Source organism: Galleria mellonella, unplaced genomic scaffold (genome assembly GCF_026898425.1).
Source record: "Galleria mellonella isolate WM207_F2 unplaced genomic scaffold, CSIRO_AGI_GalMel_v1 utg139, whole genome shotgun sequence".
In the NCBI taxonomy this organism is placed as follows: domain Eukaryota; kingdom Metazoa; phylum Arthropoda; class Insecta; order Lepidoptera; family Pyralidae; genus Galleria; species Galleria mellonella.
This window is the reverse complement of record NW_026441995.1, coordinates 2,900,570-2,914,648: the sequence shown is the minus strand read 5'-3', so window position 1 is coordinate 2,914,648 and position 14,079 is coordinate 2,900,570. Positions and strand designations below refer to the sequence as shown.

Here is a 14,079-nt window from a genome sequence, read left to right as displayed (position 1 = left end):
TATCTCGTTAATTTTGACAATATATAAAATGACACAGGCAAATAAAATATACCAAAATACCGTAATGGAATAGAATATATTCGAAGGACGGATAACTATATTTTTTTCCAATATTTTCACCTCGCCCTAATCAATTGATTGTTTATAATAATAGGAAAAGAAAAATTGAAAATGGTTAAAAAACTTGTAACCCTGATGACTGTAAACGAGGCGAATTTGCTCTAAGTATGCTCAAAGAGCTTTAAGCACTTGAATAAACGATAAATTTGAAAGTATAATATAAAATTCTTATAGAAAAATGGAATTTATTTCGGGTTCGTCCTCGTTGTAGGTATACATACTAAATAATGGGGAATAACCTCATTGTCTTATCAGTTCTTATTTGTAATATAGTTCACTTACTGATTTTATTTCACAAATGAAGTTTTATTAAAATCAATAAATTGATTATGGGGTGAAGTCACAATTAATGAGTTGCCAAACAGTGGAGGATTTATCAGTAGGCTGGAGTCTAGAATGGAAAATTTGAAGCATTTTTTGTAATAATGAAATTACAATCTTAAACACAAAAAATATAATTAATAAAATTGTGAACGAGGATATTAAATTTTAGTGGTCGATAAGCGTGGATTTTGACTATAGGCGGTGGTATATCGTCATAGTCGTAGAATACTGACGGATCTGACGAAGATTACATATAAAGATCCGTCAGTATTCTACGACTATGACGAAATGTATAAATCCGCCACTGCTGCCAAAAAAATATTCACACGGAGGGATAAGTAGGTAACGTGTTTTATCTGCGTCCAGCTTTGGTTTGTGACATAATTTATCTGAAGTAACAGATTCTTTTATTAACTAAATAAACATTCGTATCTGACCTCATACTATTATTACATGTAAACAGTAGTTTAGGTATATATTTCACAAGTATATATTCAATCATATACAATCCTAAACTTAATTATGGAAGAATAACGTAACTTTACATAGAAATTAAATTTACTAATATTGCCGAGTGGCATGGAGCCGATTCTTAGAAACGTTATTGGAACTCGTTAATGCCATTATTAAATTATATTATAGACATCTAGTTGTGTACTCAGTTGTGCATTAACAATAAAACAATAATAAAGAAAGACTAGGACTAGGTACGTAAATATATTTAAAATAACATGAGCAAATGTGTCGATACTATCTAACGTAGTGGTAATTCGGGCGCCATTAGAATTCTGAGAAGTAATAATATATTATGCATGGTAAAAATTCTCACCGCACCGATTTTAATCCGCATAAGTATTATATATCTATTATTTGCGCGCGGATTTTCCCGCTTCTTAGTTTCAATATTCTTCAAACTTGTGAGGTAATAACCGCACTGTAAAAACTCTTGCTGTGTATTCCTCGAGATAAAAAGATCTACGTAACGTGCCGTAGAGCACAGCAAATTATATTTTATATTTTAATAGGCATGAACAAATTACTATGTTATATACTATGATTAACACTAAATCAGCGAAGACATTGTATATATTATAATTGTATATTTATATGTATAATTAAATTTGTATTTGGCTTTACAATCTACATGGGAGCATTGAAATGAGTTACCATCGAATTTATAAAAAGACGATCGCCACTAAACGATATTGACATTTTCATATATACTAACCCCCCTTATTCAAGGGGGAAAGGGATTGTTAGTAATAGAGACTGAGAATCCCATTGCTAGCAATATACCCAACCATGTCGACCTCCTCGCGGTTACCCCTGGAAACTATCATGGTCAATTCCTGATGAATTCATCATGATGGGCTAACTGGCCTGTTTTCATTTACATCTATTCATTCACTGGTGCTCCGCCAGCGTATCCCGTTAGCGCAGGTGGGGTTACCATACCATTTTCACCCATCGAAAAAAAAACCCCATATTCATGAAAACGAACACCTCTCACTTTCATTCAAATTGAGAATTTTGCACAAAAGAAAGGGACAAAACAGTTCCACAGCTAAAATAATAGTTATATAAGAGGTTTAACGTTCTTATGATTCAAGAGGCTAACACGAAATTTTTTTTTTTAATTTAATTTGTAATTCTAAAATAGAGGATTTATAAGGCATTTTAAACACCTTAATAACATGAATTATTTTGGTTTATCAATTGACGTTTTTGTGCAAAATATTTTTTCTAATAGATAATAATGGAATGGTAACTCCGCCTACGTTAACGGTATACGTTGGCGGAGCACCAATAAGAGATGATACACCTGGAATCCAGCACGACAGTTCCCAAGGGGGAACACGTGGAGGTCGACCTGACCTCTCTGTATTGCTAGCAATGGGACTGGTAGTCTGTATTACTAACAATCCCTTCCCCCCAAAATAAAAATTTGATACATATAAGGGTATGACCGTCTGTTCATTAATTCGATTTAACTATACATTAGTACCTAAGCATGCTCAACATTCGTAGGCCGATCGATATCTGTGCTAGTGAAGGCGGAATTTCGTTTTAATTCAGCGTATTCACTGTATATTTGGTTGACAGCCATTTAAACATTTCCTTATAGGAAACATAGATTGAGTTACATGAAGACTAAGAAACAGTTTCGAGACTCCCTTTTTTGAAGTCGCCCAAAAAGGTGTAATAGCTGTTAACCTATTCGACGTATTAGATACCGATAAACATCTTAAAGTTAATTCTAACCGATCTAAATAAAGCTTCTGTCATGATGGTCATCTAATCAAAACATGCATTCTAATAATCTAGAAAATGCGATATAACTGAGGGTCTACTATGAAATGTTTCCAGAAATTTCGTAGCCGAACGAAACACAAATTTGAGGTTAAAATTAAATAATAAATATCATATAAAAATATTAAAAATGTTAAGTTTCATTTACTGGACCGATTTCGGTATGAACAAAAACACGAAATTGAGTTCGAAAATACGGAATTTCATTTCATGGTAGACCCCCTGAGGGCCTACCACGACGAACGAAACAGAAATTTGATTTTAAAATTACATAATACATGCTGTTTAAAATTATTAAAAATGTTAAAATATCGTTCCTCTGGACTATTAGGATAGGATTTATGATGAACGAAATGTTAAGCTCCATTTACTGGGTCGATTTCGGTACGAACAAAAACATGAAATTGAGTTCGAAAATACAGAATTTCATTTCATGGTAGACCCTCTGATTACACAGTCGTAATTTGACTTTGTTTTATTCAAGATGAAGAATGAACACCAGTCTCACCGGCAAATGAACACTCTATTCTCACTTTTTTTTTTTAATTACTTTATATTTCAAAGTGTGCTAGCCAACCATTTGTTATAGTTTATTATCGAAGTCCCATCACACTTAGGTGTGGTTAATCGATCAGATCTCATGAGAAGTATGAGTTGCCAAACTAACCTAGGCTAGACTAGACATGCCATTCGGTTGAGAGGCTAAACATCGACTTTCAACTAAAAATAACCAGGGCCGTAGCTAGACCCAAGTTTAAGGTAGGGCAAAAGATCTTTTTGATAAGGTAGAAGCCATAATTAAGTGACTTCGAAAAAGCGAATCTGTTTAATTTTCTTGTGGCTTTACATTTTAAGGTAGGGCATTGGACCTTTTAAGGTAGGGCATTGCCCTTCAATGCCCCCCCCCCCCTAGCTACGACCATGAGTATAACACATATATTTTCAACAAAGAATCACATAAAAATGAGATGCATAAATTCGAGCCAAATGTTTCACAACAAATAAATCAATCTCGCATTTCATAAATTTTTTCTTGAAAAGCTTAATATGTGATTTGTGAACGTAGTCAATTTTATTGTATACCACATAAGTATATATATATATTTTTAAATACCTAATTATAAAAAAAAACAGCTCACAGTTTTTTGTAAAGGTATTTTCAAAATTATTATTCTACAGTTATTCTAAAATTTTATGCGAAATATACTATGAATAAGAATTTAATTGCAGTACTATCAAATATAATTATACACAAAGAATATATCAAGGAAACTTAATTTAAATCGTGATGCCTTGAACTGTCTAAAGCAACTTATATATTTTATTGATATTTAATAACAGTGCGAGGCGAGACGCTGTGACGTAAAGCGTCAAACGCCCCTTGAAGAGAACTTTCGAAAGTCGATACAATTGTCGGAACCGAGAGAAACACAGCGACTTCATTAATCTTCCGTTACATATGTATCGTCATAGTCGTAGAATACTGACGGATCTGACGAATATTACATATAAAGATCCGTCAGTATTCTACGACTATGACGATATGTTGACATCGGATAAAAATGATAAGTTTTAAAAAATTATATTAATAACATTAGTATGAAATAATTCTATTTTGTTCAGCAGGGAACGTGAGCCATTATCCGGTAAGCTATATCAAAGGTCTTTGTGTATAAGGACGAGAAAGACGCAACAAATGAATTATTATTCATAGTAAGTACATACTGTGAACACCTTACTAACAAGTTAGACACAAATTCAATTCTTATACAAATTTCTTTATTATAAAATAAAAATAAAAAAAAACAATGTTCGTGAGATTGCCAGTATCACAGTATTAAATGAATTATTAAAAATACAATCAATATTATGCTCTCAAAGAAAAGTAGGCATTGGTAATATTGGTACTTTTTGTTTTTATACAACTTAGAATGGCAAACAAGCTGACGGCCCACCTTATGGAAAGTGGTAACCGTCGCCTATAGACATGAGCAGTACCATGGACATAACAGACTATACTGTTTCGCCCATGATACCCCCCATGCGTTGCCATTCCTGAGGACTCAGATGTTATTTCTTTGTGCCCAGTAAATTCACGCCATATCCCACCCTTCAAACCGAAACACAGCCATGCAAACACAACTGCTTCACGGATAAATATCAAGTTTTCAATACATGCATATCGGGTGAAGGCGAACGTGATCGTAACGTTAATAGATACGGTTAATACACGATACTGCGATTTTTACACGTCCAATCTTTGTACAACTCGCACTTGACACTTGGATTTTTTTTTCAACGTACATATAATTTTTTCTTGAGAACTCCAACTTGAGGAATAGGGTACTTTTTATTCCGGTAAAAAATGGGCCTAGTAGGTGGCGGTGGTGGGACAAAATGCATGTATAGTCAGTTAGGTTTATTGTAAAACTAAACTATTATTCACGCGATAAAACAAAATAATAAGGCTGAACAATATCTCTCGGTTGTAGGCAGTTCACGTAACGAGTTATTTGCATAATATGTACGTGACTGAATCGGCGATACAGTTCGAAATAAGCATCTAGAATTTATATATAAAAAAATATATATATATCACGAATGCGACAAACAAGCATATGGCCCATCTGAATGTAAATAGTCTATGGGTGCTTGCAACACTAGGGGTGTATAATTTTTTGTCTCATTTGAAAACCTTGGGATATCCCTTAAGGAGGAAAAATGGACAAATTATTGGAATAAAAAGGTTTCTGGTTTAAATACATTATTAAATTACTGTACATTGTTATTTTTGTTACGAATTGTATTTTAAATAACTTATTTTATACGTAAATTCTACCTATTAACGCGGTAAGTCAGCGAAATTACACTCAACACGCAATCGGCAAGCAAATACGTCGCGCATACTAGTTTATCATTCATCACCATGTTGCTAGTAACGTTTGAATGTAGTATTGTTTATCACCACTTTATTCTTGGTACAAATTTCTCAAACACACAAAAAAAAATGTTTTATTTTTAAAATTATATTAATTTTTTAATACGATGTCTATATACATGCACAATGGGAATTTAACGAACTTTTGTTTGTGTATGCCGTAGCCGTCTAGGTTCCGGCATAGAATATGCCATCCCTTCCTTTCCCGTGGGTGTCGTAAGAGGCGCTTAAGGGAGTTTATGACCGAGGGATGGGCAGCAGCGTCCCTCTTAAAACATTACCAAAAACTAATCTGCGGTTCCCAACCCTCTTTAGGGGGAGGCTTACGTTCAGCAGTGGACAGTTAAAAGCTGATATGATGATGATGATGGGCAGCTGCGTCCTTCTTAAAACATCACCAAAATTCAAACTGCGGTTGCCAACCTGGCTGTCAAGCGTGGCAAATACCGGCAAAACCCTTATGGCTGAGGCTACGTTCAGCAGTGGACAGTTAACGGTTGATGTAACAACTGTATTTGTCATTTTTGACAGTAGTTTCGGCGCGAGGCGAGACGACTGTCAAAAATGACAGACGTTTAGATAGAATCGAAACAATCGTCGGAAACAACAAACACAGTAAGTTAGTTAAATTCCCGTCGTGCATACACATAGACAAATGTATATTTTGTACGTAAAAGTTACTGCGCTAGTTACGTGGTATTAAAAGCATACTTAAGCCATTCGCCAGTGTCTATACGCTACGTGATTACCTAAATATAGGCACAATATATTATTTACACACTAAACGTGCACAATACGAAATAAAATTCACACTATGTCGCCTAATACTGAAGCGTATCAACTAACATTGCATGTGCTTATAGCAAATAAAGCATCATGTGATAGAGAGCTGCAACTAGAGCCATATTAGGTTCTAAACTATCAAGTCATATATCGTCATAGTCGTAGAATACTGACGGATCTTTATATGTAATCTTTGTCAGATCCGTCAGTATTCTACGACTATGACGATATAATGTACAAGTAATTTGTATGATTTTAACAGTGTTTAAATAGTTAAATATACTACTTTCAATATTGGCCCGTAAACACCATGTAGTCAAACTGTATCGTTCATACAAACATAAACAATTAGTACGTTTCGTCACTCTCAAATTAATATTTTAATAGCAATGCTTATTTATTAGAGATGGCAACATTTTTACGAATGACAGAACAAGAATAATCCCTTTTCAGTTGAGTTTTTTGTTCCGATATATTGACTTTATGAATGAGGGAAAAAGAATTTGAGATTAGACGGTCGTGGTGTCTTTTTCAAAAATCGAATACAACGTATAACGGAACGGATATAAAAAAGAAATTGTTTGAATCGTCAATTTTTTATGCAATTCGAAATACAAAAGGCACGGTAACACAATCGATTTGGTACGAATGATTTTATAATATTTTCTTTACTCTTTGGGGAAAGTTATTCAATTTTATTAACATTAGTACCGAATATTTTAGTTCGAAATGATGTTTATAAAAAAGTATTTACCCGGTGTATTCGAATACTTTTTAAATTATATATCAACGCTGCGAGTTGAAATGTTTGTAGTTAGTATTTTTTTTTATTAGAGAAATAGAAATGGCACGAAAAAATGCACAAAAATTAAGTTTTATAAGTTAATTAGTTTATAATAATAATTTGTATAATTTGTTACAAAAGCTGCCGTTGTTCTAATACAAACATAAAATTAATTTAAACAAACGCGAAGAGATCTTAATAAATGCGAGAATAGTTTTTTTTTTAAATGCTCAATCGAATATCTATAACTCTCACTTAAAGACGAAGGAATATAAACCTTACAGCTTTACATACAAGCACTATCGTTGTTTGAGACAAAGTGCACTTGATCCGAGGTATAGTAACAGAGTCTTTTCAATTCCACTCTAATCACTCTTAATATTAGCAATTGAAAGTTTCTACGCGATATTAAACCTTAACTTTTAGAATTAAGATAGCTTTCCTATTATACCGAGCCTCTAGTTTGTGACGTCTATTAGAATTCTCTCGAACTAAAGCAAATGCAATCTAATATCGACCTTATGGACATACAATGTCTTAAGTATATATTAAAATAAAATCTTTTTTGACACAAACAAAAAGTAGTACAACGAAATATAAACTGTAGGCAAGAGTAATTAAAGACTAAATTTGTATGTTATAAAAATAAATAAAGACAAGCCATAAAGAGGAGTGATTAAAATTATATTTTGATAATATATTGGAATCTTAATATTCTTTCATCATTTACTGCGTTAACATTATTAGAAATTATACTGTAACGATCAGATTTTACATACAATGGGTATATTATTGCTAGCCGAACGTATTTTAGGCTCATAATGTAGGCAGTGTGAGTTATAAACTATTTTGATCAATTATATCACCAAATGTGAGGTTGTTATTACATAGAGAGCTAACCAGCTTAATGAGTATTCTTATTTGTTGAAACACATTTACATTTCGCGATAAATAACTTGAACATACTCTATAAGTATATAGAGGCTTGCACGGTAGACACTTTTTGTATGAATTTTGAAAATATAGCTCAAATTAGAAACAATGTGAGATTTTATTCCAAACTGATCCAAATATAAAAAAAAAATCTTGGATGGTGAATGATGGTACACTTTTTCGATTTAAAATCGCTAAAAATCAGTCGGAATCGACTAATATATTGCGTGAACATAACGAAATAAGTACAGCTTAATTCAAAATCTATTTCTTTAACGAAGATTATTTGACCCTCATGAAGTTGATCATAAGAGAAGCAAATGCATAATCAAGCGACAACTTATGCTCGATCCATTTATAAATTTCACATGGGCATAATTAATTTTAAATATTTGTAGCCAAGCCCAGAGGGAGTATGGTCAAGTTATGTAGCGTGCGTATAGGGCCGTGCGCGCTGGCTCAGACGGAGGTGCCGACGTGGCGGTCTGCGTCGAGCGTGACGTCCTCGGGGCTGGCCAGGTCGGCGCGCAGCCGCACGCCGCGCCCCGTCAGCGTCCAGCGGCACGCCGCGCCGCCCGCCGCCGCCGCCGCCGCCGCCGCCGCCGCTGTACCACTCCCCGCCGTCGCCGCACCACTCCCCGCCGCCGCCGCGCCCGCCGTCGTACTAGTCCCCGACCCCGCTCGGCTCCTGCTACAAAAGTGCGTCGTTTTATACTAGGAATGTCCTAATAGTGAACGTAAGGGGGAAAGGGATTGTAAGCAATGGACAATAACAGCCCCACTGCTAGCAGTATCAGATCGATCTTCCCGCAGTTGCGCCTGAAAACCATCGTGTGTGAAATTCGTCACGATGGGCTAACTGACCTGCTTTCATCTTCACTTATCATCTCTTACTGGTGCCCCGCCAGCGTGTATACCGCTAGCACAGACGGGTTACGGGTTACGCTACGCATTACTATTCTTCATCCTTCTCACGCATTAAAAAAAAAAAACAAAGAACGTGGAAACTTGAAGAAAGGGCTTTTTTGTAATGTGGACTAGCAACACTTTTATTCGCAATTTATTAGGTTGACTTTCACTCGATTTCCCCTGGAAACCATTATAACTAATTATTGTTAAATTCGTCACCTTCCACTGGTCTGAGTATACCGATAGCACTGGCAAGGTCACCATTTCATCATTCATTAAACGAAAAAAAAACAAACAGATTGAAAAGGGACAAAAAATTTAGAGATTCTAAATAATACTGTAGCAGGTGAAAGCGCCATGTTAGAGTAGACTTAAATTTTTTATCCTTTTTCATCTCATATTTCATAGGCAAAGTGATATGTATTAAGGATGGTTCGCGAAGTGATAACAACTGGTATGCAAGAATACTGGTTTATTACTGACAGCGCATCAAGTCTCCCATTACTAATATATATGTAGGTAGATATAATTATGCTCGTTATTATTAAAAGAGGGTAGCAGATACATCATCTTTCCACCCTAATTTTGAAACCTGTTGGAAAAACAAACAATACTTTATTAGGGTGCCTGTCCATGCCTAATAAGTACATTTTACATCTAAAAATATCTTAATACTAAACAAAATAAACTAGGCCTTCACTTAAAGAAAACTGTATAATCTACTTTCTTTCTAGGCCGTTTGGAACGTCCGGGCGACGATTGTATGGTGACTGGATTCTGAATGGTAGATGTAGTTTGAGGTATCTGAACCTCCGGTTCCTGTCCCACCAAATCCTCGCCCTCACGTTCCACCACTCTACAGACATTACCATCAGAATGAATAATACAATCTGCTACGTTTGTGGCTGGCACTTCGTTATCTTCCGCACCCCCCACCGAAGATGTGTTAACCAGGTTTTGCTCATTCAGTTGTTGTGGTAATACTGATACGGTAGGGGGTGGTGAAAATGACGGAGTCCCCTGGCCGTACACAGGACAAGGGTGGATGTTTTGTGGCTTACTTCTCCCATTATCAATGGTTTTTCCGCACTTGTAGTGTATTATTTGATCTAAGTGTCTAACACATGTAGTATTTAGATCATCAATGTGTACCTTAAATAATCTATTACCAATAGTGTCTACAATTACACCTAATTTCCAATATTTCTTTCTAGCACTGTACCAGCGCGCCAATACCCTGTCACCATTTTTAAAAAAATCTACTGGGTTTTGCTTTATTCCTGTCGCTGTTTTCACTATACGAATATTTATGTTTTGTAGGCAGTACTAAATCAAGTCGAGATCTTAGATTTCTACCAAACATTAATTTTGCGGGTGATTGACCTGTAGAACAGTGTATGGTGTTTCTGTACTCAAATAGATAACCCATTAATTTTTCATTGAGCGAACACTGGTTTGAGGTCTCTTTTAAAACTATTTTTAACATTTTTTTTACATGTACGGACAGAGTTTTCCGCTTGCCCATTGCTACATGGGTGGTAAATTGGAGAAGTAATATATTTAATACCATTACTGGAACAAAATTTATTAAATTCTTTACAATTTATTTTGACGTCGTTATCTGAAACTAATGTGTTAGGTATACCGAAAACTGAAAAAATTTGTTTTAATTTAGTTATAAGTGCTTGAGTGGTGAGGCCGGCGCTCATGTGAATACACTCTAGCCATTTTGAGAACGAGTCAATAACTACTAGGTACACCCGTTGCCCTACAGACAGGTAGTCAATGTGAACTCGATGCCAAGGTGCGTGTGGACGCGGCCAGGGCGCGGGCGCGGCGCGCGCCGGTGAGGTACGTACGCTGGCGCACTGCTCGCACGCGCCGCACCAACGCTCGATGTCGCCGTCTATACCTGGCCACCACATCCTACCGCGCGCGTTACACTTCATTTTAACTATACCTAAGTGTGTACTGTGCAGTTCATGTAACATCCGTTCACGCAATGCTGACGGAATTATAACTTTATGACCGCGCATTAAAACCTCATTTTCAAATTGTAAATCAGTCCTACATTGAAAAAATGGAATAATTGATTTACATTTTATTTTACGCGGCCACCCCACTTTCATGTACTTGATTACAGTTTGTAATGTCTTATCTTTCTTAGTCGCCTCTTTTACATTGTTAAACAGTACCGCCGATGAAGCCGCGTCTAAAAAATTTATGGCACAGTATGCGTCATACTCTTTGTCGCTTTCACATATTGTTTCCGAAACCGGTGCACGAGAAAAATAATCCGCAACTACGTTTTTTTCACTACTAATATAATGAACAACATAATTGTATGCCGACAAAATAATAGCATACCTTTGCAGTCGTAGCGCGGTCGTAGTCGGAATTCCCGTTTTAACATTAAATATCGAGACTAGCGGTCGATGATCTGTCTTAAGAATGAACGGCTCACTTCGGCCATACAAATATTGATGAAAATGTTTCACTCCGAATATTATTGCCGTAGCCTCTTTCTGTATTTGGCTGTAATTCCGTTCGTTCTTCGAGAGTGAACGAGAACCGAAAGCCAGTGGACGCTCGCGACCTTCACTGTCAAGCTGTGATAAGACCGCCCCGAGGCCAGTGGGCCCCGCGTCCACGGTGAGCACTAGCTGCGCCGCCGGGTCAAAGTGCGCCAGCACCCGTTCCGAGGCGAGCTCAGCGCGCACGCGGCGCACAGCGAGCCGCTGCCGCTCGCCCCACTCCCACTTAGCGCCGTCCCGTAACAACTCGTGAAGCGGGCTCATAATACTCGACGCATTCCGTATAAAATTTCTATAATAATTAATTACACCTAAGAATCTTTTTACTTCAGTAACATTCGTAGGTTCGGAAGAATTCATTATAGCTTTTACTTTCTCTGGACTTGTACGTAAACCATTTTTATCAATTACGTACCCTAGGTATGTAACGTTTTCTTTCAAAAACTCACACTTATCTTTTTGTAATCGTAAACCGGCGTCGTCTAATCTGCTCAGTACTTGTTCTAGCCTTTCTAAATGTTTATCTTTTGTGGAAGCTGTTATACAGATGTCATCTAACCAGATACTTACACCTTCGATGCCCGACAACACTATTTCGATCGATTTTTGAAATACAGCTGGTGCGTTAGCGAGGCCGTAAACAAGTCGCGTATATTTAAATAGCCCTTTCGGTGTATTTATTGTCGTAAGTTCTTGTGAATCGTCTGATAGTAAAAACTGATTATATGCATTTTTTAAATCAATTTTGGAGAATTGTTCACCTCCACCAAGTTTTGCAAATACCTCCTCGATCCTTGGTAAAGGATATTTATCAATTAATAAATCCTTATTCAATGTAACAGAGTAATCGCCGGCAATTTTTACTGTACCATCTTTTTTTAACACCGGTACAATAGGCGTTGCGTAACGCGAATTACTAACTGGAATCAATATACCTAGATTTACCAGTCTATTTAATTCCAATACTACCTTATCTTTTAGGGCAAAGGGTATAGGGCGAGCCTTGAAAAATTTTGGAACCGCGTTTTCCCTTAATTGTAGATGAACTTTAAACTTGTTAAAGCTGCCGAGCTCATCTCGCCATAGGTTAGGGTAACGTTCCAGTAATGTGTTTACATCAATATCATAACTCAAGGTATTAATATTTGTAGTTAACACAAGATCGAAGGTGGACATAAAATCACGACCCAGTAGAGGAGGGCCGGTCGAATCTACTACGAATATTTTCAACGTTTTTGTTTTCTTATTAAATATGGCCTTAGTTACAAAATACCCTAAAGGTGAAATTTTATGTCCATTATACAAACACATTTTAATATTGCTATACATTAATTTATGCATTGAGAACATGTCGTTATACATATTTTTTGAAATGACTGATGCACCTGATCCAGAGTCTAATTCCATGGTCACGAACTTATTACTTAACATCAAATCTATACGTATCGGCTTATTATTAATTACATACCTTAAATTAAAGTTTTGGCACTCGTCACATCCGGTGTCGCTATCCGAATCATTTTTTCCGATTTGATTTACGTAAACATGTTCGTTTTTATTTTTTTTGTTACACATCTTTTTTAAATGCCCTTTAATACCGCACTTTTGACATTTGTAATTTTTATAACGGCACTTATCTTCACTGTGATTTTTCATACCACATACTAAACACTGTATTTCGTGATTATATTTACATTGATCGCGGCTAGCCTGCGACGTCCACGCCGCACGTGAATTCGCGACGCCGCCATTTTTACTGCCGCCACCGCCATTTTTACTGCCGCCACCGCCATTTTTACTACCGCCACCGCCATTACCGCCGTAATTTCTCCTTGCAGATCCGTACGATAACTTATATATCGCTTCTTCCTTCACAGCCACTGAGTCTGATACGAATGCCTTTGCATCCCTAGCACATTCTGCCTTTTCCGCGATTTCAATGGCACGTGCTAACTTTAACTCGGAAACGTTTTGTTCAAACAATTTATCGCGTTCAGGACCTGGACCCAGACCTAGGACGAAACGGTCCGTGAGATTTGTATCCAAGGCAACACCAAAGTCACAGTAACTTGCTAAACCTCTTAGTCGTGCCGTCCAGTCTCCTAGTGACTCCCCGCAGTTTCTTGTTGCGGAATAAAATTTTGCTCTGTCGGCGAATGAACACTGTTTCGGCTTAAAATGGCTGTCGAGTAATAACACCAGGTTTTCAAAACTTTGCGTCTCCAGTTCTTCAGGGTAGGCTAGGTTACGCACTAGACGGTATGAGTTGTCCGATAAATGCGTAATCAATATTGCACATTTACAGTCATCTTTCACATTATTCACTTTTAAAAATTGAATTAATCGACCTTTAAAAATAGACCATTCACAGTTTTTATAGTCAAAAATAGGTATATTTCCTATAAAAGACATTTTTATTGTAGGTAGGATCGTCCTCGTCGCCA

At 36.5% G+C, this 14,079-nt stretch overlaps 1 protein-coding gene across 3 annotated transcripts in view; it reads right to left on the bottom strand.

The window, feature by feature from the left end:
- Positions 1 to 3,907: 3,907 nt before the first annotated feature.
- The window catches only part of LOC113513223 (uncharacterized), a 41,541-nt gene continuing 31,369 nt past the window's right edge, over positions 3,908 to 14,079 (bottom strand). For 2 of the 3 annotated variants that reach the window (XM_052903611.1, XM_052903613.1), the window contains one exon: positions 3,908 to 8,883. In XM_052903611.1, coding sequence (XP_052759571.1) covers positions 8,652 to 8,883 — 232 coding nt within the window. In that variant the 3' untranslated portion in view covers positions 3,908 to 8,651. The remainder of the gene's footprint in view (positions 8,884 to 14,079) is intronic. The other variant, XM_052903612.1, reaches the window with a different exon arrangement.